Raw genomic sequence first — 24,466 nt, forward strand, 5'->3', positions numbered from 1 at the left:
GGACAGGCTGAGAGAGTTGGGGTGATTCGGGCTGGAGAAGAGAAGAGAAGGGGAGACCTTATAGCAGCCTTCCAGTCCCTGAAGGGGGCCTACAGGAAAGCTGGGGGGGGGCTGTTTGCAAGGGCGTGTAGCGCTAGGACGAGGGGCAATGGTTTAAACTAGAGCAGGGCAGGGTTAGATTAGCCATGAGGAAGAAGTTCTTTACACTGAGGGTGGTGAGACACTGGCCCAGGTTGCCCAGAGAGGGGGTGGAGGCCCCATCCCTGGAGACATTCAAGGCCAGGCTGGATGAGGCTCTGAGCAACCTGATCTAGTTGAAGATGTCCCTGCTCACTGCAGGGGGGTTGGACTGGATGGCCTTTAGAGGTCCCTTCCAACCCAACACATTCTATGATTCTATGATTCTATGAAAGATGCAAGTTTGGCTTATTGGCTGAGATTTGGATTCCAATTGAGGGAAGATGGCCAAAGGCATAGGGGTGCTCTCGTTGAACCTGCTTCAAAATGATGTGAGGAAAAAAGAAGGATTAAAAAAGTTAATAGTTTTTTCTTTTTTTGCACTGGCATACATTGCCTGGAGTGACTGGAAGTATGTTTTGTTTACCCTGTGTGTCTGGGAGACCTTAAAGGGCTTTTGAGAAAGCAGCAATGCCGTCCATGTCTTTGCAAATGAGCATGCTGGGATGTCGCGTTTCATCATCTGGAGTCAGAGGCTTTCAAAGTGCTGGTTGAAGATGCAGCCATGGGCCTGCCCTGCTGCTCTCGCTCATTCAGTTACTGCACGTGAAGACTTGTATGAGTAAAAGGAGCAAAATTTGCGAGATATTACAAACAACGTGAAACGAGTATCAGTAGGCTTGGTTCGTTTCCCAAATCCTTCATCATCTCATCTCTTCCCTGATGTCTGGCTACTGCAGTACCACAGTATTTGGCTGGGAATGTCCCCAGCTTGTTAAGCTTGAAATGCCTCTTCTCTGGTCTGGTTTAAATAGCTGTAGCTGTTTAAAAGTAATCCAAACAAATGCATTCAGTGGGAGGCACCTGGAAGCAACGGGGCCAACTCCTTGTGCCAGGTGAACCTGAGTCAGCGTGTCGTGCTGTAAACAGGTCTGTGCTTCACGTGCGTGTGTGCATGCGTGGCCTGCCAAGAATTGTGCTGTCTCTGAGAGTTTGGTTTAAGATTGGGTGGGTTACTGAGCTAAGCCAAAGAGCTAACGCAGGCAAGATACACGGCACAGGTGCGTTTTGGAAAAGGGTATGGTTTTGGTCGAAGGCACTCCATGTTGAACTGAACCCATGCTCAGAGACCTCTCTAGAAGTGTTACCGTTGACTTCAACAGGAATAGTTAGACAATCTCCAGAGTTTGTTTTTTTTACAGCTCCTACCTCTGTTGCAATCAGTGAGTTATTCCTGCTGCTGGTGACATTGGGAAGAGCTGGTTGTTTTGTTCATTGCGTCCATAGAAATGATAGACCTAGAACAAAGCTGCTGCGAAAAGGAGGAGGCCGATTTGTCTGATTTATTACAGAAACAGTATCCAGAAAGTGGCAGTACAAAATGCCTTAATAACAAGAGTTATTTAATACCAGCTGTTGGCTTCCTTATGCCCCAGTTACTGGCTGCAGAAGGCAGGAGAGAGGGCAGGCAGTGCGCGCTGCTTTCCAAAACAGGTGAAGTTGGACTGCCTTCAAAACTCGCCGCTAAATCTCTACTACCACATCCTTCCTCTGCTAACCAGTGATGGTTGTAATTGTCCTTGTGTTTCCTTGGCCTCTTAACAGGCTGGTGCTAATATAGACACCTGCTCTGAAGACCAGAGGACGCCACTGATGGAAGCAGCAGAAAACAACCATCTGGAAACTGTGAAATACCTTATCAAGGCTGGAGCACTAGTAGATCCTAAGGTAGCAGTTTGTTCCTTATCTTTTTTTCTCCCGAAGAAGCCTCTGTCCACCATTTCATTCTTGATGCATACTAAGCCCTGGGTGGAAGTGCGCAGGCACAGGGGAAACGGACTCGCTTGTCTTGGGCGCGAAGGCTTGGCAAGGCTGTGGTTGTTGGTGGTGTCATTTTAATGATGCAGTGTCCTGGCTGTGAGCAGCGCGGGGCAGGTGCTGCCACTTGCTACGTTAGTTTGTGGCACGAAACGTAGGGGGTATTTGATTTCATACGGGACCACGAAGTATTAGTGTCACAAATCCATTGGAGTGTATTAGGGGTTTGATTTCGGAGTTTGCTTCTCTATAGACTCTAATGATGAGCTTTTGGGGTGACATTTTAAAATGGGCTGGTGCTTGCCAAGCCAGCAAAAATGACAGAGGAAGCTTTGCTTTCCAAAGGCCTGATGTGCGGTTTCATGCAATCACGCCGCAGTGGCAAAATTGGACCCTGTCTTTAAACCCTACCCTTTAATTTAAACAAATACAATAAAATGCAGCTGTCTGTTTGCCTTTAGCGTGCTCTGGTTGCTTTGCAATCTTGGAAAATATACAGATCGTTTATTAGTCCCATAAATCAGATGCTATTTGGAGCACAGGAACCCTCCCCACGTAAACTTCTTATTGTAACAACCTGCTGCTGTTGGCGCGCTCCTCTGCTATTGCTGGGGAGGACGGCGGGGCCAGGATGCTCTTTTTGCGAAGGAGCTGGCAGGGCCAGGACGATTGCACAAAGATACCGAGTGCTGCCCACCCCGAGCCTTAAACGCATCCTTGGGAGCCTGGTTCTGAGCCAGGAAGGGGGAAAGGGCAGGACAGGATGTGTGGGTTCATGCTGGCCGCTGTCCTGAGCATCTTGGAGTAATCCAGACATCTCTCACCTGATTTATTCAAGTGGAAGATAAGAGGGGTGTTTTTTTCGCTTCTAAAGGTAAAGGGAAGGAAAAAAAATCCTGAGCTTGCAAAAGCAAATTAGAAGCCTGAGATCACGTCTGAAGTCTAGACTAGTTTATTATGTTAATTAGTTTCTTGCACTAAATTAGTCATCTTTTTGAAAGCAGCATCATTGCAGTTTAAAATCAACTCCAGCCATTTTGATGAGAAATGGGGACGTTAACTGCTGCGGGTGTGTGCCGAGCCGGCCCGGCCGGACTGCGGGTGCAGGGGATGCTGAGGACGGTGCGGGGCGGTGCTGGGGGGGCTTGTCAGAGCCAGGGCAAAGCTGTCGATCCTGTTAATAGGGCGTAAAAGCCCCATTCAAAACTTGCAGAAACTTTATGTTAAATTACAGTAACAACAACATAGGGTTGAGAAGCTGCACTTGGCTCATGGTCTTCTAAGGGGAAAGCTATGTTAGGCACTTAAGGGGTGCAGAAACCCCTTCTTTACCCCACGAAGCCCACACAGTGTAATCCCTGACCTGAAACGTCCCATCCTTGCTCGGGGAGGTTGCTCCCTAACCCCGTGCTGCGCTTTATGCTTGGCTCCATCCCAAAGCTCTTTCCTCCGGTTTTGCTTCCAGGGGCTTAGCAGGAAGGAGTCGCTTTGGTTTTTCAGTCTTTCATTTCCTCCTCCTTATTTCCTGGTCTCTTGGCCTTGCTATGTGCTAAGCTCTTGGGATATAAACGCTTGATAAAAATCAGGCTCCAGCCACGGAGATCTTTGGTGTTAGTGTGGGAGTGTCTCCGTCATGACTCACAGCCTGTCCATCTCCACCAGACCCTCTGTTCTCAGCTCCCAAAGGCATTTTTCCTTTCAACCTTCGCATTGTTCTTTATCTTCTATCTTGGCAGACGGCTGCGGGCACGGCTGGGGACTCAGCCTCTCTGGGGACTCGGCCTCTCGGGAGGCTCGTGGCCCCTGTGGAGGACATGCCTTGCCTCTTTGCCAGGTGCTGGGATAAGGCCTTGTGCTAATAAAACACAGCAAAAAACCTGTATAAACGGAGCATTTCAGGTTGAGACAAGGCTACTTTTCTGATGTAAAGTACAAGCTCTGCCTCTCTAAGGGATTTCTGCCTCCCCTCGGCTCTGCAGCACATGGAGAAGAGTTGGAGAGGGTCTGTTGGGAAACGGCAGCATCAGTCTGCGAGAGTCTGGGGCTTTGCAAAGCCTTCCCTAGGCTTTGCAAAGGCGTCTCTTCCCATATTCTTTGTACTCTCAGCCTCCTGCTCTGCACCTGTTGCACCTCTGAGCGTTGTGGGAAGCTCCCTCTGCTCCGTAACGGTGTTGGTTGCTGCTGTGCTCTCCCCTCCTGGCAGCAGGCTGAGGGCTTTGGAGTCCTCCGTCTGTGAACTTCTCTGTTGTTCCTAAGTGTCACTGGTGTCACGCAGACATGGGAGATGGTGGGAAGGGATGTCCCCTGAGTGCTTGTCCTGTGGTTGTGTCCAGGACGCAGAGGGCTCCACGTGTCTGCACTTGGCTGCCAAGAAGGGGCACTACGACGTCGTTCAGTACCTCCTCTCCAACGGGAAGATGGATGTCAACTGCCAGGTGAGGCCTTTCTGCGAGGGGCAGAAGCTGCTTTTCTCAGCTCAGGGACCCAGGTCTCACCAGCATGTCTGCGCAGTGCTTACTCAAACACAGTCCTGCTGCTGGGGGGCACCTGAAAAATATTATAGGGTGACAGTGCCATGGGCATCCTGGTGTGCCAGGGAAGGCAGTCCCCTCTGCTGACCTCATGGAAGCCTTCTTGCATTCTCTCTGGGTTTGCAGTTTCTCCTTGAGCCTGAATTTGCTGGTGGAGCGTGTTGCTCAAGGGTGTCCCTGTGTTCCTCCTAGCAGGGGGGTGGCGGGATCATGGACGTGCCGTGGGATGGGTCAAACCTGGCACTTGCCATCACCAAACTTATCCATTCCCTTGGGTGAGGCAGCGCTGGACTGGGGTTCGTTTTGGGGGAAGGCCAGCTCCCTCAAGCTGCTCAGGGCGCTTTGTAAGAGCTTTTACACAAGCTGAGTGTTTGATGTGCCTTTTAGACAGTCAGCTGTATTTGAACGCCCTGGAGATCCATTGCCAGTGTGCTGAGCTGCAAATAAACTCCAACCTGCTGAGGCATCTTGGATGGAATCACCCTGGGGCTGCCGGACCCTGGGGGACCTCTCCCTGCAGCAGTGTAGGCCAAAGGAGAGCGATGAGACAGACGTGGGGAGGGAAGGGGTCTGTGGCTCCCAAGCAAGGTGCACCCTGCTGTGGCTACCAAGGGGCTTGTGAAGCCAGCAGGAGCTGTCCTGCCCGTTCTCTGTGTCTTACCCTTTCCTTTCCTTTCCCTCCTCAGGACGATGGAGGCTGGACGCCGATGATCTGGGCCACCGAGTACAAGCATATTGAGCTGGTGAAGCTGCTGCTTGCGAAGGGGTCTGACATCAACATCCGTGACAATGTGAGGTTCTTCCTGCAATCCGTTTCAGAAATTAGTCACAATCTCTGTTTAAAAACCAAACAAGCCCAAGGAGGCAGATCTGGGGCTCAGTGCAGGGAGGTGCAGTGGTCTTTTGACAAAGGTGCTTTGGGGCAGTGAGTGAATGGTGTCTGGTGGGAGAACTTTCCTCCATATTCTAGGAAGAAGTTTACAGGCTGGCAAAAAGTCCTTTTCCTTCAGCCCTTCTGACGTAGCCCATGAGGATGCTGGCTGTCATGCTGCAGGCTGTAGTCAGCTCTGTGCCTCGCTGCTTCTAATCCACCTGGGTCCACCGTGCTGCCACTCGGACGCTGCGCCAGGCAGGTCCCCCTCGAGTCCAGCCTTACCAGCTCCACGTTGGTCACAGGCCAGTGTGCGCTGGGTGCGGGTTAGGGTTAGGGATATCCTGTGCGCCTTTTGAGGGGCATAAGCTTGTACGTGTGTTTTCTGGATGGATTGGGCAGACACTGCCAGCAAGTATCACAAGCCTGGCTTTTCCTAGGCATAACAGGCACGTAGCCACCAACATGGACAGAGTGTGCCCAGGCTGGCAGCTCAGCGTGCTGGAGGTGGCTCTTGGCCTGCTCTTCACCTCTGTAAATCCTGCTCGAGTGGGATGTACTCCCTACTTGAGTCCCTGGGAGCTCCGTGGGACCGGCAGTGCTGCGTGTCGGGCTGTGCCAGCTGGTTTCACAGGGATTTTCAAGTAAACAGAGGAGATGCCATCTCCTTTTTTCCCTAGTCATCCAAGTTTCTGTTCAAGAGACTCATTCTATCAGCGCTGCTCCTCTTCTTTTTTTATTAATAGTATGTTTCTCATTTCTTGCTTTCTGTCTCTGAGGATATTGAAACCCCTGAAAGTACCTGCAAGGCAAGCTTGGGTGTGAACCGGGGGTGCGATGAGCTACTCCAGGCTTTGGCTGGTAGACGCGAGATAGTTTGATAAATGAAGGGTTTCTGCTTTTTGCACAGAGTTATACCTACCCCACCGTTAGTTCACACTCGGGCATGCCTCGTGGCAGTGTATTTTCTTATCTGAGGCTCCTAGTGCTTTTTGAATCCAAGGGATATAAGCAGCTGGTTTGGATTTGTCTCCCCAAATGCCTCGTTTTGTGTCTTGGGTGCTAGCAGGGGTAGGTGTTGGCATGTTTGTCTTGTGGGACTCGGAAACTCAGCTGTTCCTGAGGAGTTGCTGTCCCCAGTCTGAAAGCCCCTTCTTGGTAGGGGCTCTATTTCCTTGGTAGCTTCGATAATTCCCAGGGAGGTCCGGATCTGATACTGTTCCTAAAAGCAAAAGTCAAGGTGAGAGAGGGGGCTTTTTGGGTTGTTGCGTTGCTTCAGAACCCCTGTGCTGACTCTGAACAAAACTGACTTGTTTGATCTGTCACGGAAGCCTTTTGGCTACCAGTTACAAGATCACACATTAAACGATGAAAATCAAATCAGCTCAGTCAACAATTTACTTGAAAGAAAAATATCCTCTTAGCAGATGTACATATCGCATATCCGTTACTGTACCTACGTTTGGTGGCTGCTGATTGCAGGCATTAAGGAGCAATGTCACTTCTGCTGGGAAACATCATACTCCAGGAGAAATGCTTTTGATTGTAATTATGCTGCTGTTAGGCAGTGGCCAATGCAAGGCAAAGTAGCGAGTCTGGGTGTCTGTAACCTGTCTGAGCAGCAGCACGTGCTGTGCAATCGACAGGACTAATTTTTTCTGTAGATTGGTATGTGATGCTGATTAGGGATTTTTTTTTTTCTAGATGTTCACATAATGGGAGGCAGAAGCCGTATAGAAAGAGGTCTCCCCACTCCCTGGTGTATATCAGTAGCCTCCCCATTTAAGGAAGGATCTAAGTTAAGTTGCGATGACTAAAAGATATGCTTTATTTTTGCTTAAAAGAAAAAAAAAAAAAAGAAGGGGAAAAAAAAAAGAGAAAAGTTAAGTGATCATTACTATCATTGCAGTGTTCTAATCGATGTCTTTAGAGCTTGTCATGGGGAAGGGTTCGGAGTGTGCTGCAAATTGCACTGTAACAGAAAACAGAGTATCATCGCTTAAAATATCTCCATCAAAAAGATGAGTGTCCAGCTATTTCTAGTGCTGCTAGTGAGGGATGAGCACATACAGTATTTAAGAGATGCCTGAAGTCGGATTGATTGCTTTCCCTATGGCTCATGGTTCGCTTTCTAGCACCTTCATACAGCCTATAGCTTGTGCTCTGCTCTTTTTCTCTTTCATTTTGTAGCACTGGGAGACAGGCGGCTTCCCTGTCTGGCTGGGCTGGGGAAGCTCAGCTTCTAGCCTTTTCTGGCGTGTTTGTTCATGTCTGTCACCTCTCTCGTGGATTGATCCAGATTGTTTTGTGGCTTAGAGACAGACGATTTGCCTGCGTGTATAAGGCAGGCGATGGACGGCTTTGTGTGCAGCCTCCCCGTCTTTGGTGCGTGGAGGCGGCTGGAGTGAGAACTCCCTGCTTGTCTGCGCGGAGATTTCCCTGCCCGCCCTGCTAGTCCCAGCCAGAAGGAGCAATGTAGAGAAGGAGACTGCAAGCCACATGTTGAACGCTGCAGGTGTCGAGCTAAGGATGGTGAAGTCCCAAAGCGATAGGGTTTTAATGCGCTAAACAGCCTCTACTCTTCTTTTCTTTCCCTCCAGGAGGAAAATATTTGTTTGCACTGGGCTGCTTTTTCTGGCTGTGTTGACATAGCGGAGATACTGCTGGCTGCTAAGTGTGATTTACACGCAGTGAATATTCACGGGGACTCCCCCCTGCATATTGCAGCCAGAGAGAACCGCTACGAGTGCGTGGTGTAAGTACGGCTCCAGCCCTGCCGCTTCCCTCCCTTCCCCTGCTCACTCCCCTCTGCCTGGGCGCTGGCTGGCAAGCTCGGGAGATCCTTTGGAATGCCTTTGGCATTTAAGCACAAAACAAAATTGGGATGGAGGGTTTGTTTCTCCATTGCCCCCGCTCCGAGGGGCAGTGGGTCTGAAATACTCGCTGCTGCCAGAGCTGCTGTAAAAAATGATCAGAAAAGGTGGAGTGGTCCTGGAGTCTTGGGCAGAGAGCTTGAGGGGCTGTGCTCAGCCTGGGCTCCTCAGCACAAAGGCGTCGGGCATCCTTCGTTAAAGCTCTTTCTTTTGCAATTATATTGCATAATATCATAACAGGGCTTTTCCTTTGCTTCATCATTGTTACGAATAAAGTCATCATGTCTACTCACCAAAAGCTGGTGAGTATAAACAAGGGCCAAGTCCAATACCAGTTTCCCGTGGCACGTTTCCATTTCCAGCCTACTCTTCCCCCCTCATATCTTTCCCTGCCAGAGAGTTTCAAGCCTGTCTGAAGTCAGGCTGGTATCAGCAAGGTACTTGTCATGCCCTGAAGCAAGGCGAGGTTTGCCCAGAGCTCTCGTGAGTGCCTAGAGCTCCAGTCTGTGGCTTCTGCCAGCGCCTTCACGTAGAAGGATTCACTGAACCATGCTTAATAAAGAAAACTCAGGTGATTATTCACTACTACAGATTCTTCCTTGCCCCTTAAGGGCTGGCTGGAGGATGTGATTCAGCTCATTTTCCCCTTGCGCGGTTTCTCCTGGGGGATGCTTATCCTTTCTTGCTATTTTGCAGTCTCTTTCTTTCCCGTGGCTCGGATGTCACTTTAAAGAACAAGGAGGGTGAGACTCCACTCCAGTGCTCCAGCCTTAACTCTCAGGTCTGGGTGGCCCTACAGATGAACAAGACTCTCAAAGAATCATCTACTGACAAGCCTGCCCAGATAGAGAAGGTCGTGAGCAGGTGAGAATACGGCTGGCTTTGCTTGTGGGCCCCCTCCCTTGCATGGGGGAGGCTGGGGGCCTGGTTTAAGAAAGGACTGTAGGGGCACGCTTAGCTTTTTAAACTGGTGTGAAGGTCAGTTTGAGCTCAGCAAGAATTAAGCACATGCTGATTCAGACCGTGGTTTGTAAATTCATCCTCCAAATGGAAATATTCACAGGCACAAAGAACAATCTGTAAGGCAGGGTGGAAAAAAGTAAACTCTGTTCTAGTCTGAATTGCTTTCCGGCTTTGAACGCTCAGTGATCAAAGACAGTAATTCTGCCCCAGGATGGCATTTGAATGGCCCCTTGTTCGGGGGGAGGTTTTCTTCTGTGACAGTTCTCTTTCTCCCACTGACAGAGACATTGCCCGGGGTTATGAGCGGATCCCGATTCCCTGCGTCAACTCAGTGGACAGCGAGCCTTGTCCTAGCAACTACAAATACGTTTCACAGAACTGCGTCACCTCCCCGATGGACATTGATAGAAACATCACTCATTTACAGGTGAGGGAGCGTGTGTATCCACGTGTGTTTTCCTGTCCTGGTGTGTGCATTCAGAGCTGTTGCAGTGCACTGCACCTCAGAACCGGCTTTGCATGCAAAATGGGAATGCAAATCCTATTATTGCCATCAAATTCCAGCTAAGGCTGTAGTCCTAAACTCCAGCTCTTGCTCTAGGAGGTGGGATTCTGCTTTTCTTCCTTTCTGAGACTTAAGCTAACCTCCGTAATCAGCTCTGTGCTGTAGCATCAGCCATCTGGTGCTGGCTGGTGTGTTTCCCATTTATCCTTTTCCTCTGTTCTGTATCTGGAGAGTTAGTGAGTTGCTGGGAGACCTTCCTCATGCTGTCTCCCTGCTGCCTGCAGCATCCAGGCCAAGGGCTTCATTGTGATACTGGAAGTCCTTGAAGGGCTGAGCTGTGAAAGCAGAGGTGGGCAAGTGTAGGGTGAAGGTGACCCACAGCTCTGAGATGGCTGAGGTGAACGTCCCGTGCCCAAGCCCTTTGTGTGGCAGCTGATGGTGGGACGGTGCTGGTTTGGGAGTGCTGGGGAAGCAGCCAGCTGGAGCACCCGTGTGGGAAGAAGCGAGCAGCAGGGGAGGACTGAGACATCGCGTTGCATCATCTCCCAGCTCTGGTTCCTCCTTGGAGCCTTCCTTGTCCTCAAGCGTGGAATACAGCTCATAGGGCATGGAGGAAGGTTACTTAACACGCGGGGACGTCCTCCTATGAGCAATGAGGATGGCTCAGTATGGGATCCTTTCCTGCAAGCTGGAGTACTTTGACATTCATTGCACACAGAAACAAATAATGGAGTAAAAATGCCACTGAGCCGACGAGGCTGGTTATCTTTCTGGCTAATGAGCTGCAGCAGGAGAAGGCGAAGGCTTGTGGTTTCCTCTCTGACCCGTCACAGAAGTTGCTCTTTCAGTTCTGTGTGAGTGGCGTGGAGTTAACCCCTTTTCTTCTCTTCCAGTATTGCGTGTGTATAGACGACTGCTCCTCCAGTAACTGCATGTGTGGCCAACTCAGTATGCGCTGCTGGTATGATAAGGTGAGGACGCAGAACCTCATGGTGGGTTAGACTCGTGTTCGTGAGCTGAACTTTGCACAATTCAGGGTTTATAATAGTACTTCAAAAACACCGCCTTGCACAGCTCCTCTGCGTTTTGTTTTAAAATGCCTGAAGTTGTAGTCTCAGCTTTGAAAGTATGTGACAATAACAAAATGCATACTGAGGGAAGCTTTTCTGTGTTATTTATTTGTGTTACTGTCATGCCAACTGAGCCATTAATTACACCCATGTGATAGAGAGCATTTAATAATCCATGCGTGAAATCAGCTTCCATTTCAGAGCAACACGGAAAACGCTGTAATATGTAAACAAGGGGAGGGTAGTAGAGAGATTTTTTTTTTTCCTAGCTTTTATTTATTGTGATCCTTCTGGATGAAGGCAAAGTAAAGATGTTTTAACTGCACCATTGCCAGGAGCCTGGTTTGTTTTGGGTAAGGATGCTTCAGTCCTCCAGGGAGGTTTTGAGGTTAATATTTGGACAGGTTCTGCTAAGATCAAAAGTTCTGTATATTTCTGCAAGTTTCTCCCAGGGGGAATACTGGCATCTTTCTTTGCTTTGTAGCCATTTTATTTACACGTTAATAGGCGATTACATCTTTCAAGCCTTAAAAGCCAAATTTGTTAAATATGATGAACTGCGCCTATCGCTTCCTTGATCCTATATGGTTGATAAATAATTGAATTGTAGCTTTTTTTGGGAGTGTTATTTGGGAAGATAATGTGGTTCACAGAACTTGGGTGTAGTGGCCTTGTAATCTGGAAGTTTAGGCTCTATTCCAGAGCCAGACGGAGCATCCGCTTCTGCCCTCCAGCACTGCAAAATGATAATAATGATGATGCACACCGCTTTTTTGCACAGCACTGTGACATTATTTTTTTTTCGGTGGTGAGTAGGGTGATGGCAGGCAGCAAAAATCTAGACGGTCTCTTGCCGTTTGTCAGCTGCCGGTGGTCGTGGCGACTGTGCTGCTGTCAGGGTTGAGCAAAACCACTGCAGAAGCTGAGGTCTCAGGCTGGTTTTGGGGAGGTCAGGGATGCCTCTACCTTGGGGTTCTCTGGCCTGTTTTTACACTCGGGGCAATTTCTGCTCTTGGCCTGCCTCTGGTTTGGGGGGCGTCACAAGAACAGCCAACTAACCCAGTCTTGAATGCCTCTCCTCTTCAGGACGGCCGACTCCTGCCTGAATTCAACATGGCTGAGCCGCCGCTGATCTTTGAGTGTAACCACGCGTGCTCGTGCTGGCGGACCTGTAGGAACCGGGTGGTGCAGAATGGGCTCAGGTGAGCAGGAGGATCCAAAAGTAGCTTGTCTCGGCAAGACCAACACCAAACTCCTGAGCTTTCTGGCTCTCTAGTCTCAGCTCGCCCATAACCCCCCAAACCCAGGGCTTCCCGAGATGAGACAGAAGTTGGGGCAGGTGCCACCGCACAGTGGTGGGGTGCAAATGGGTTCCTGTGTGCTGCCGGTGGGAATGAAGCAGCAGTGGGTTGATGAGCTCAATTAATATTTGCACCTTGCCCCTGTTGCCGTCACGTGGAACTGCGGCATTCTTCATCAGCCTGACCATCAAACACATAAACGGCTTGTGGGTTTGCGTGAGCAGCCTGGATATAACTTCTCAGGTGAAGATCTGTGAAGAAAATAACAGCAACAGAAACTGCAAAACCTTCATTTAGAAGATCTTGTAAGTTAGCAGTCTATGTTAGGAATATAGGCCAGCATGCCCAGGCTTGGCTGCTTAAAATTTCCAAGTTATTGGCATGACTCCCCCTGCATTGGATACCTGAATACCTGTTGGCCTCGGTGCTGCAGATTAGGCTGCTAGGATTTTGGTGCCAGGCTAAAAATGTACATGTTTTGTTGTGGACCTGTGCTACGGAGAAGTTTGTCACCACATTAAGCTCAAAGAAATCCCATTGGGAAAAAAAGACTTTTGCAAATTTTTTGTAGTACTGACACCACTTTCTTTTTTGCAAGCTTTGTAGTTTCAATGACATTTTGCAACGTTAAAAATAAGTAAGGAAAAAGCTCGATGCATTTCCACAGAACTTTACCCCTCTCTGTTTTTGCCTGCCAAGCTCCAGAGCTCCGGTGTCTACGTGGGTGTTTATTTAGGAGCTGTACAGCTCGAGCTGTTTCTTTTGCATTTTTTGCCTTGCTAAAGTATTTTTCTGAAAGATTGGAAGGGTTGGAAACCTGACCAGGAGGCTGGGAGAGCGGCTTTTTGGGAAGCTAGGGATGAGGTCAGGTGTCTTGGCAGAGCTGTGCTGGGGGTCCCTGGGGAGGCCACAGAGGAAACCTCCTGCATTTGGGCTGCAGCGTGACACATGGGTGCTCCTGCTCCATTTTCGCTGCTTCCTTTATCAGATTTCCTCCAAATTAACTCCACTCGGCAGCGCACACGTTTCCATCTGGCAGGCTGACCCAGCTCAGCCGGGAAGCGGAGGTGGGAGCTGCGGCCCCGCAGAGCCTGGACCTGAGCGTGGCTCTCTGCTCTGCTGTGATGGACGCAGCGAGACATGGGGGAGCTTTCCTCAAGCCTGAAATACAGCATTATAACGGGTTTATCTGAGAGCGATTGTTCTCTTAAAGTCATGTTTTGCCCTGGTGAAGGCTCCAGGAGCTGTGGGCAAATGTGAGAACATGCACAGCCCCTGGTTTGAGCTGACGGTGCAAGGAGGGAATGGGTGGGGGGAAGAGGAGAGAAGTACTGGAAAAAGCAACAGGGTGAAGTTAAGGTGAGCATCACATTTCTCTTTATTCCGATAACAGCGTTGCTGAGAGTGGGTTTTAGTTCCCTTGGGGACAGAGCAAGCCTTCCCTAGCCCTGGAGACCGTTCATCCTGCACTTAACTCAAGTTCTGGCTGAGCAGGAGGCAGAATGACTTACAGGATTGTTTCTCTGCCTATAAACTCCATCAGTAAAATTCCACAGAGCGGCTATTACACCAAGAAGTTTCAAGTTGCAGCGTTTCTTCCTTGTCTTTCAGCCAGGGAGCTGGATATGATGGAGCTGCTAAATGCACTGGCCTCAGCAGAGGGCAAAGGGATCAGAGCACTCAGCTCAAGGTGTTCTTAATTCAGCGTAAGCTCCTGCCTTCCCCTCGCAGCCCCCTCCCTGCAGAGCTGCGCTACCTTGAGTCCCCTTCCACCTTCCCTGCCTTCCCCCGAGTGCGCGCAGGGAAGGGATAAGAAATGCTGGTGGTGGGATACTGGTGTCCCGTAGAATGGTTTGGGTTGGAAAGGACTTTAAAGATCATCCCGTTCCACCCCCTGCCCTGGGCAGGGACACCTCCCACCAGAACAGGTTGCTCCAAGCCCCGTCCAACCTGGCCTTGAACCCCTCCAGGGATGGGGCAGCCACAGCTTCTCTGGGCAACCTGGGCCAGGGGCTCACCGCCCTCACAGCCAAGAATTTCTTCCTGAGATCCAATCTAAATCTCCCCGCTACCGACGGGTAAATCAACAGGATAACCCCACAGAGCAGCCAGTCCCACACGCTCTTCCCCGGTCCCTAGGTGTGCACCTTGCGAGGTGCGGCTGGGCAGGGAGAAGGGCTTGGTGGGTACCGGTCCCTTGTTCCCTGGCAGTTCCCATCCCAGAATGTGCCCGCAGGCTCAGAGCGGCGGTGGGATGGAGCGTAGTCACAGTGGTGCCAGCGTGAGCACTGGAGGTGTCGAATATCGAAATCATCGTTGGGTTTGTGCTGGTGGAAGGCTGCTGGGTTTTTTTGCTCATCTCTGTGAAAATTTGTTGTCTTTCTGCAGAGTGCTGCAGTTAATGTGGCTTCATTTCCTCTTTTCTAGGACTCGATTGCAGCTCTATCGGACACAAAAGATGGGCTGGGGTGTGCGAACAATGCAAGACATTCCACTGGGAACCTTTGTGTGCGAGTAAGTTATTCAGCTTTCATTAGCTCAGGCAAACGCAGTGCTTCCCGCGGGCCGGGATGGTTTGCTCCTCTTTAAGGAGAGGTTTTCACGCAAATCACATTGGCTGAGCTGCTTGCCCTCAGTCAGAGGTTTCCTGCTTCTGTTTCCTGGTCTGTTTGTCCTTTTCCTTGTACCGTGGAGCTTTGTCCACCCCTCTCTGTCTTGCTGGGATCTGTGCTCCGCTCTCGGACCCCTCTGAAACGCAAGCGGTGGGGGAAAAATGTTTGGGTTGTGCTGCAGATGTGCTCAACTCACGTGTTCACCCTGGATATAGGACACTTAAGGCCAAGGCAATGTGGAATGACTTTTTTATATCAGATCATTTTCTTTTTCAATACTGACTTCTCAAGAGGTTTTCCAGTGTCACGGCTCCGGCTTTAGTCTGATTCAGCAAAACAGTAAAGCGCTTGGCGTCGAGCACATGTTTCGGCCCTGATTCAACGGAGTACTTAAGAACAAAAATGTTCAGATTTATGTCAAATGAAAAAACTGCTGTAGAACCCCGCAGTTTTTAGGCTTTAAAAGCGGTGTGTATATTTATTAAATATTTTGGAAAGTATTTGGAAAGCGATTAAGACCTTAATAAGGCTGGACTCATGCCCTTCGTGGAAGTAGGTGCTAGGGTTTTTTTGGAACTAGTTATTGATGTTTTATAGAATTGGGGCGGGGGGTTGAGGAAGATCATTGCAGAATTTAAAAAAAAAAAAAAAAGGAGGAAAATAAAAAATTGGCAGGGAATCAGCCAAGTATTTCTTCCACGTTAGGAGCTGCCAGGTGATAAAATGTTTTTTCAGAGGTAAAGGTTAAAATTGCTGGTTTTGGGGAGTGTCTTCGGCCTGTCTTCAGGTGGAGCTTCCTGTTAAGTACCAAAAGTCTCTGTGTCCTGGGTCAGGGCCCAGAGATGAGCCAGCGTCTGCGAGCAAATGACTCCCAAACAAAAAAGGCAGAGACTTTACCAAATCCTACTGGAATGCTAATATTTGAGAGAAATAAGCAGTGGTGAACGGGCAGCCCAAGGAAACGGGGCAGCCCTGCGTGATGGTGTAATTACCAGCGATGGGCGCGTTGTGCAGCGCGTCAGAGATGATGGGGCGCGGATACCACAACCACGCTTAACTCTTCCTCCACCCTTGCCAGGAGCTGCTGACACTGTTTCCGTGGTAGGCGCTATCTTCTTCATCATCTAAATGAGCTGCATACTAAAAAACTGAGCTAATTTATGTCTTGCCCGTGCAGGATCCTGTCACTCTCAGACGCACGCGTTATTTATTCAACTCACCAGCTCCAGTCCTTCTCTCCTCCTCAAGCCAGCTGCACTGGTGTCCTTCCTGTGAGGCTTTGTGCAGCCTACGGACTTGGGTTCTTCTTTTCCTCGTCTCTGGCAAAGTGCTTGGGGGCTGCTTGCACACAGCAGCTCCCGGGATCGGCTCCTGAGGAAGAGTGTTTTGCATTAAACCTCAGGATCAGAGCCCTGAGCGGGTATTCGCTTTGTGCGGGGGTTATTACTCTGCTTTGGAAGGATGATAATTGTGTTGGTGTAAGGATGGCTTTTATTCCATAATTTTTCACGTATGCCCGTATGGGAGGCAAATCTGGAATAGTTCTCACAACACTTTTATTTTGCAAAACTTGCCTGATCCCAACTGGTTCTGTGTGTAAATGCCATTCTTACACACATACTGCTTTTCAGCCTGCTCCGTGCTTCAGGTACCTTTCAGCTTTTCTCAGTAATCATTCCAAAAATGGTTTCCCTTTCCCTTTCTGCTTGCGTGCAGGCTGTCCCTCTGGCAGCCCGCAGCAGCTTCTGTAGGGAGCGTTGAGCAGCGCTCGGAGCAGTTTGGCAGCTGGGAGCCCAGCTCCGCCAGCGCGGTGGACAGCCAGCCCTCCCGCCCTCATCTCCAGGGCTCCTCCGACCCTTCAGAAGCTCCAGACCCTCCTACTAACAGTCTCCAGTACCTTCAGCGCCATCCTGGAAGGAGCAGCGTAGCGGGGGGAGATGCAGCAGTGCCATCCTCCCTGCCCCGCTGGGCTCCCATGGAGATTTTAGGCTCATCCTGTAGATGCTCAGGAAGGTGCTCGTGTGCAGGTTTCTCCCCGACCTCCAAATTTCTCAGTGCTCAGACGTTGCCGTTGCTCGCCCTGTTGCTGTGGGTTGTTTCGGATCTGCTCTGTTGGTGCTTGGTTGTCAGATGGTGTAACTGCTCGTTCTGGAAGCGGCGCAGCTGGTTAAGAGCTGTTACTGGAGAGGCCTTGAATTAGTGGGATGCAGAAACCAGAGGTTTGTGAGGATCCGCTCTCTGCCTTTCGGTGCATGTCCATTATGTGGTTTCCAAATATTTAATTTCTGTACAAAACAGTGATGCTGTAATAAGATACCATCTGCATCCAGCCAGGTATTTTAGCCATACCTTGAGCCAGAGAAGCCCTAGACGTGCTGTCTCCCCCATCCGTGGAAACTGCTGGAGCCTGTGCTAGGGACAGCTTGTTGCTCTGGATTTTTGCATGGAGCGTGCTCTGATCTTGCGGTGATGAGTGGCACTGTAAAGCTCTGACATGTAGTTACTTGCCATCAGCATGCCGAATGTCTTGCTGAGAAGAAAGATACTGGCTTGACTGCAGGAGTTTTTAAATCATAGAATCACAGAATGGTTTGGGTTGGAAGGGACCTTAAAGCCCATCCAGTGCCACCCCCTGCCCTGGGCAGGGACACCTCCCACCAGCCCAGGTTGCTCCAAGCCCCGTCCAACCTGGCCTTGAACCCCTCCAGGGATGGGGCAGCCACAACTGAAGGGACTGATGCTCCTGCTCTTTTTTGGGGTAGAAACATGCACATCTTGCACATCCTTCCATAATCTTGCATCTGGGCAAGTAGGGAACCGTTTGTATTGGGAAGCAGTCCTGGAAAGGAAATGAGTTACAGGAATAGTCTTTAAAGGAACATCAAAACAACAATTTTTAATTAGATTGTGGGGTTTTGTTTCACTGGGTAGTAAACGTGAAGTGGCTGTCCCTGAGCAGAGTGTCTCTCCGTGCAGCATTATTCAGCTGTTTCTCAGCTGCTGCTGGCTACTGTGCCGTGCTACAGCAATTCCTCTCCCTCTCTGGCCATCATCTTCGTATTGCTTTAGGTCACCAACGAGCATGTGATTGCCAGTAACGCCGCAGCCTTATGGGAGCGCTTAATAAATAACAAGATGGGGTGGGGGCAAACAGGCAGATCACATGCGGCGGCAGCCTCTTGCTCTGGCAGAGCAACTTGGCCGGATCGCTCACATTTGGGAACTGCAGCCATGCGATCCCTTGTCGCGGAGTGCGTGGGTCCTCTCCAGGTTGGTGTTTCGTGGCTCTGCTCTTCCCCAGCCCTAGAGTTAAACGCTGCCGTGAGCCACAGGGGGAAGTGGGTGCGGTTGGTTAACGCTTCGAAAATGCCTTGCGAGCTGCAGAGGGATGCTGCTGTAATGGCTGCCGATCATGGAAGTCTCTGTTGATGCTGCGAAGAATATTTATTCGTATTGTGAATCCTTTGCTTATAATTAATTAGCATCACATTAAACACTGGGAAGATTTACATATCAGAATCTACCGTTGCTGTTGTTTCTCTCTCGTATCCTCCCTCTGGCTTGGCACCTCGCCTCTTGTGTCTCCTACTTTGATTGCAAGCAGGGCAGGGCAGGAAACGTTGAACCTTGGCAGCCTAAAACTGTTTAACGTGGAGCCGGGGATGTAAATGTGGGGATACCAGCGCAACGGGGACCCCTGCAACAAGGGAGTTCCCAGCAAAACCAGCATCCCTCTGGGGTGTGAAAGGTGGTGCGTGTGTTTAGTCCTTCTGGGCAAGCCAGGCCAAGCAGCACGTGCTTTGCAGTGCTCGGAGGACCTGGTTGTGATCTGCCTTGCACCAGTTTTACAACAAGGTGGTTGTTACTTGGACCACAGCTCTGATTTATTCAGGTTTGAAAGGGCTTGAGAAAGAAGTTTGAAAGGGCTTGAGAAAGAAGCCTAGATCCGGGCAGGTAAGGACCGGTTTTAGAGTTAAGACTTGTAAACCAAAACTTTTTAAGGTATGTAGTATATGTAACTGGTCGAAGTACCCTGGAAAATATAGGAAGGACGGAAACAAACATTTTGCATTGGGTTGTAACCAGCACAAGCATTGCAGGGGTGTATGGGGGAGCCAGGATGTGGCCGACTCTGCACCATGAACATAAGGAGAATTGGCTTAATGGATTGATCTTGGCCAAGGAAGAGGTTTGCAAACGGAAACATAGTCCTCAGGAAAAGTGAATTTTGTTGGAGGACTCCATTTTTTAATATTAAAATTGTTGCCCTGAAAAGACGGAGTTTGGAGCCAGGTTTTAGCTGCTGTGAGTTGGCAAAGCTGAGTTTGCCCGGGTGGCTCTGAGATGGCCTGCGCTGCCCAGGCTGTGGGCTGCCGTCCGTAGCCGGGCTGTGTCCCTTTCTTTCCTTCTTCCCAGGAAGAGGTGTTAAACCCCAAGCTTGTGGTTGCACGAGCATCTTATTTCTGCCTTTCCTGTTTGTCCGCAGGTATGTTGGTGAGCTGATATCCGATTCTGAGGCAGACGTCCGTGAAGAGGACTCCTACCTCTTTGACCTTGACAACAAGGTACTGTATCGGAAGGCGTCTTAACGAGACAAACCCAAGGTCTTGCTTCTCCAAATGAGCAGAGACAGTATTTATCTCCATCTTGATGTACAGCGTGATCTGAAAGCCCGCAAAGAGAAGGACCACGTCCTCGGTGCATTTTAATCAAAATATAGAGTGTTTGAGGTAAGGTTTAGGGCTTGTTAAAATGATAACGGAGTCCGGCAGTGCTGGGTCACCATGGTACGTGCTGCCCACGCCAGTTTCGGTGCAAGATCCTCTTCTGTCAAAACCATTTGGACATCCTGAGTTCAGTTGTTCAGTTTTCGATGCTCAAGTGTGTATATGCAGACGTGCATCTGTGGTGATTGGCAGCTCTGTAAGTTCTTCATAAAAAGATGAGCTGGAAGACTGAAAAAGAAACCCAGCCCTCTTCACTTATAAAGGGATCCATCAGATACCCCGGCAGGGGCGTGAGGCTTGTTCTGCTGGTAGTTTTCCTGGGCTGCTCTGCGGAGGGCTGTCTCAGAGCAGAAATCTTGCTTTGAAAAATGCGATCTAAAGCTTTTAAGCAAGGCCATCACTTCAGACTTTCCTTGGGAGAGGAAAAGAGGAGAAGGGTGAGCTGGGGACTCAGAGACGTGGGGTGGCTTCCAAGGAAGGCTGTAAAACAGTCCCTGTCTTGTTTCTGTCATCAGCTAGTGACAATGAAGCTTTACTTTATTTTTTTACTTTTTTTTTTTTTTAAAGCAACAGACATTCAACAACTGAAAAAAGATAAGTACTGAGTCTGGTAGTCAGTCTGAAAACAAGAGGGGTCAAACTGTAATTAAGGAGTTGAAAAGCAGCAGAGACTTCAGTCTGATGGGCACAAACTCGAGCATGGGAAGTTCCACCTCAACATGAGGAGGAACTTCTTTGCTGTGAGGGTGGCAGAGCCCTGGCACAGGCTGCCCAGAGAGGTGGGGGAGTCTCCGTCTCTGGAGACATTCCAACCCCGCCTGGACGCGTTCCTGTGCCACCTGCTCTGGGTGACCCTGCTCTGGCCGGGGGTGGGACTGGGTGATCTCCAGAGGGCCCTGCCAACCCTATGACTCTAAGATTTGTGCATTTATGAGCGAGAGCTCGCCTGGGCCTTTCCTTGCCTTTAGGTTGACCCCTGCCTGGCTGCCTTGAGGGAGAACCTCTGCGTTTGCTCGTGTCAAGCCTTCAGTGGAGATCTAAGTAGGGGTGCAAACACGTTATCTTTTTTCATGGTGTCTTCGTAGTGGTGCATCTGTAGAAAACCAGGCACCAAGTCATGGAGTGATGGTTACGAGAAGCCTGTGGTGCTGGGTGGAGGAGGGCAGGGCAGAGCCAGACGCGTCCTGCAGCCTCCTGAACAATGGGAAATTAAAGCTGTGAACCCCAACCCTGGGAGGGGCAGCCGTGGGGGCCTGGTGTGTCTTGAAGGGGTGGTGGGCTGGTGCTGTAGTGAGAGACAAGGGTGAGGATGTCATTTCTGATGTCCCTGTACCTTGAGTTGTCACGCAAGGCCACGTGCACAGTGAACCCTTCAGTGTGCCAGGTCCTGCAGTCACATCCCATTCCATGCCTGAAAGAGGGCAAGCATCAAACGGCCAAAACTTACTGCCGGTGCTGGGTTCCCAGGAGGAAGACACAGCACAAGAGATGCTCTTGGAGCTTCCACTGGCTAAAGGGGTGGTTTTCTTGTCTCTGTACTAGAGAGCTGGAAAAAACCCATGCAGTTTCTTGGGAAGACGAGGTTGAGTTTTAGCTGCTGTGGTTGCTTTCTGGTCGTGTTAAGCCACCCCTTCCCCACACACAGGCCCATCCTCTGCAGTCCTTGCTCACACGGGTGGCCCTGCTGCGCTCCATTGAGGAGTGGCAGTGGTGGGGGCTGGGTGCTGCTGCATCCCTGTGCCCCCGCCTCCGGGCAAGAAGGGCTTTCTGCAGGCGTCCTCCCTTCTAGGAAACCCTGGTGCCTTCCCACTCTTGAGAAGGAGACTCATCTCATGCCAGAGCAGGTTCATGGCTTCTCTTCTTCCTCTCTACTTGCCACCATGTCACTCTTAGGTTCCTGATACCCTCGTAGCAAGGTGGGAAGCAGTTTGCTTTGGGACTTGTCCTCCTCATCAGCTTCACAGTGAGGATGCTGCCTGTGCTGGTCAAGGCAGGAGGCTCCTTTCTCAAGAAATACATCTTGACTTGCATGGTGGAGAGCTCAGGTCTCTCCAGGTGGTCACTAGATGTGGCTGTGGGTGATGATGTCCTCACCAACCATGGCATTTCCATGGATGGAAGTGAGGGGGTGATGGGAATTACTTATAACTGAAACTAGAGCTGGCAACGACGTGTGTGATGTGGGACCATGTGGGGTGACGCCTCCCCGAGTCGTTGGGACATCTTCCCTGGGCTGCTGGACCAGGCGGGTGGTGTGATCTGGCACAGCTCATCCATTAACGATTGCAAGGTGCTTGCCCAAAAGGGGGTTTGAGCACCGCTAATGGATCCTTTTGCTTTTGGCCTCTTTGCAACTGAAATTAGCTTCTGTAATTAAAGTCTCTGCTTTGCACAGTCATTCTCTGCTGGAATAAAAAAGCCCTGAGGGGGGGGTTCTTTTATTTTCAAGGAAAACAAAATATTACTTGTTCTCTGGAAAGGGAATTTCTGTGTTCTCACTTTTACTTTTATCTGCAAAAAACTGTGTTTTCTCGAGGCTCTGGCTTTGTGTTTCCTAGCTGTCGTGTTCAATTAGAGGACTGAACAGATGCCGGATCCCCTAACCCGGTGGCTTTTACCCATAAGGTGTTTGTCTGCACCAAACATCGATCCCACTACGCCAAACTGGTGCTTTAGTGGAGCAGGGCTGGGGAGAGCTGATGTGGCAGCCAGTGGCAGGGGCATTTTAAAAGATCTTTGGGCTTGTGGGGACAGAGGGACGTGCAGAAAATTGTATTTTCAGAGTACTGTTGAATATGAAAGTGTGTGTGTTCAGTCCTTTTAAACCCACAGTAGGTGTCCAGCCATGATGTGGTGGTTCTTGAAGCTCTCCAGAGTTTTAGGGGAATGAGCAAGAGTTTGGTCATTTGTTGTTTGGGTTTTTTTTTTTAAAACAAGTAGCAGTAATACCACGAAACCCGACCTCATCTAATGAAAGATGCAACGTTTCTCCTCTAGGATGGAGAGGTGTACTGCATAGATGCCCGTTTCTACGGCAACATCAGCCGCTTTATAAACCACCTCTGCGAGCCAAACCTCATCCCGGTGCGAGTCTTCATGTCGCATCAGGACCTGCGCTTCCCCAGGATCGCCTTCTTCAGCACCAGGCATATAGAAGCCGGAGAAGAAATCGGGTAGGTGCTGTCGCCGGGGAAAGGTGGGGTGAGGAGGGATGAAAGCTCTGCCACTCCTGAGTTGGTTCACTCCGTCCCTTCACTCCCTGGGCCGTGTCCCCAGGGATCCTACAAGCGCGCTCCGTCCCTTGAAGCTTTCTAAAACCCAGATGGCGGCAGCACCGAGGTTTGCTGAGCCTGGTGTGCTGCGCTGCCCACGCTCCCTTTTGGTCCTGCCTGCTGGTGCTTTGCGCTGACCCCCGTCTCTTGTCTCTCTCTTGGCAGCTTTGACTACGGAGACAGGTTCTGGGACATCAAAGGCAAATACTTCAGCTGTCAGTGCGGTTCACCCAAGTGCAAACACTCGAGCTCAGCGCTGGCCCAGCGGCAGGCGAGCACCTCGTCCCAGGACACGCAGGAAAACGGGCTCCCCGACACCAGCTCTGCCACGGCAGCCGGCCCCTTTTGAGGCTCCGCTCCCCAGAGACTGACTTGTTTTAACCCTAGAGATTCACATACTGTCTGAATTTCCATTTAAAGAGAAAAAAAAAAAAAAAAAAAAACTCGAAAAGAAAAAAAAAAAAAAACCGCTCAAGGAAAGCCAGGGGTTTGTGACACTTAGGGCTGTGCCACCGACTGTTACTTGAGGAATAAGTAAAAGCGAATCCCGCCTCCGTGATGTTGTTCTCCCCTCCCCGGTCCTGGAAAGCTGCTGGTTTTCACAGTTGTGTGTGGAGGGGTGGCTGTTGCGTTTTTATTTTTTCCATGCGAGCTGTCCTGGCCTCCGTCTCTTAATGTGCTAAGTGTTGTCAGAGCCAAGGGAGAGCCGCCGTCCTCCGACTATTGTTAATTGAATGGATCGCTCATGCCAAGTCATCTCCAGTTCACTTGTAATAAACTTTGAATACTTGATGGGACTTTCTTTCTAAAAGCCTGGGGGAGCAGGGAGGGGGAGGGAGGTGCCGGCCTCTGGGTTTGCTCGGCACAGCCCCGGGGCAGGTTCTGCTGGTTGGTTTTTGTTGGTTTGGTTGGTTTTTAGTTGTTTGTTTCTTGGTTTTGGTTTTTTTTTTTTTTCTTAATCATGGATTTCTCCCGCATCTCGCAGGACGTTGCGGTGGGGCCTTTCCCTAGGAGCTAGAGGGCGTTTCTAACGAATACCCTCCTTGTTCCCAAATCCACCGGCTTTTTTCTCTTCCGAGGAGAAGAAACCCACAGTCCTTACAATCCCTTTGATCCCCGGCTCTCTCCTGAGCCCACCAGAGACACTTCCCCCGAGACCTCGCTCCCTCCCGGGCTTTCTCCGTTACAAACCAGCTCTCGTCTGCGCCGCTCGGCCGCGTTTCTGTCTCAGTGTTCGGTTCGTCCGTGGAAGGATTTCCCTCGCCCCGCTTTTAGAGAGGGAAGGTTGATGGGGATTGTACAAGACACTAACTTCTTCAGAAAATCAGTCGTTGTTTTTTTTTTTTCTCTTTTTTTTTTAACAAATAAAGCGAATGAGATATATATATAATAGAGAACCTCGACTCACGTCCGCCGGCTGGGGCCAACAGCAGACGGGACACGTCAATGGCGAGAAGATCCTAGATGCCACCAGCTCGTCTGTTCCCATCACTTTTCTCAACGCTGGGCACCTTCGATTAATTTTTAAGCCACACGCTATGAGGTTTCAATAAACTGATTTATTTTTTACCATTACCGAAACATTGGGGACTAGCATTAAAAAGAAAAAAAAAAAAAAAAAAAAAAAAACCACAAACAAACAAACAAACAAAAAAAAACGACAACAAAAAGAAACCACAAAACAAAACGGTGCTGATTCTGGTGTGATTTTTTGCTCACCACGTGAATATAAACTATCAATTGTAT

At 50.0% G+C, this 24,466-nt stretch overlaps 1 protein-coding gene across 25 annotated transcripts in view; it reads left to right on the top strand.

Moving 5' to 3' along the window:
- Positions 1–24,356, top strand: part of EHMT1 (euchromatic histone lysine methyltransferase 1) — a 123,934-nt gene extending 99,578 nt beyond the window's left edge. For all 25 annotated transcript variants that reach the window (XM_074609320.1, XM_074609330.1, XM_074609340.1 and 22 more), the window contains 12 exons: positions 1,783–1,905; positions 4,329–4,430; positions 5,213–5,317; positions 7,998–8,152; positions 8,967–9,134; positions 9,516–9,660; positions 10,632–10,709; positions 11,895–12,010; positions 14,537–14,623; positions 19,208–19,286; positions 22,446–22,621; positions 22,886–24,356. In XM_074609320.1, coding sequence (XP_074465421.1) covers positions 1,783–1,905; positions 4,329–4,430; positions 5,213–5,317; positions 7,998–8,152; positions 8,967–9,134; positions 9,516–9,660; positions 10,632–10,709; positions 11,895–12,010; positions 14,537–14,623; positions 19,208–19,286; positions 22,446–22,621; positions 22,886–23,069 — 1,518 coding nt within the window. In that variant the 3' untranslated portion in view covers positions 23,070–24,356. The remainder of the gene's footprint in view (positions 1–1,782; positions 1,906–4,328; positions 4,431–5,212; positions 5,318–7,997; positions 8,153–8,966; positions 9,135–9,515; positions 9,661–10,631; positions 10,710–11,894; positions 12,011–14,536; positions 14,624–19,207; positions 19,287–22,445; positions 22,622–22,885) is intronic.
- The last annotated feature ends 110 nt before the right edge of the window (positions 24,357–24,466 follow it).

This window comes from Larus michahellis, chromosome 15 (genome assembly GCF_964199755.1).
Source record: "Larus michahellis chromosome 15, bLarMic1.1, whole genome shotgun sequence".
In the NCBI taxonomy this organism is placed as follows: Eukaryota; Metazoa; Chordata; class Aves; order Charadriiformes; family Laridae; genus Larus; species Larus michahellis.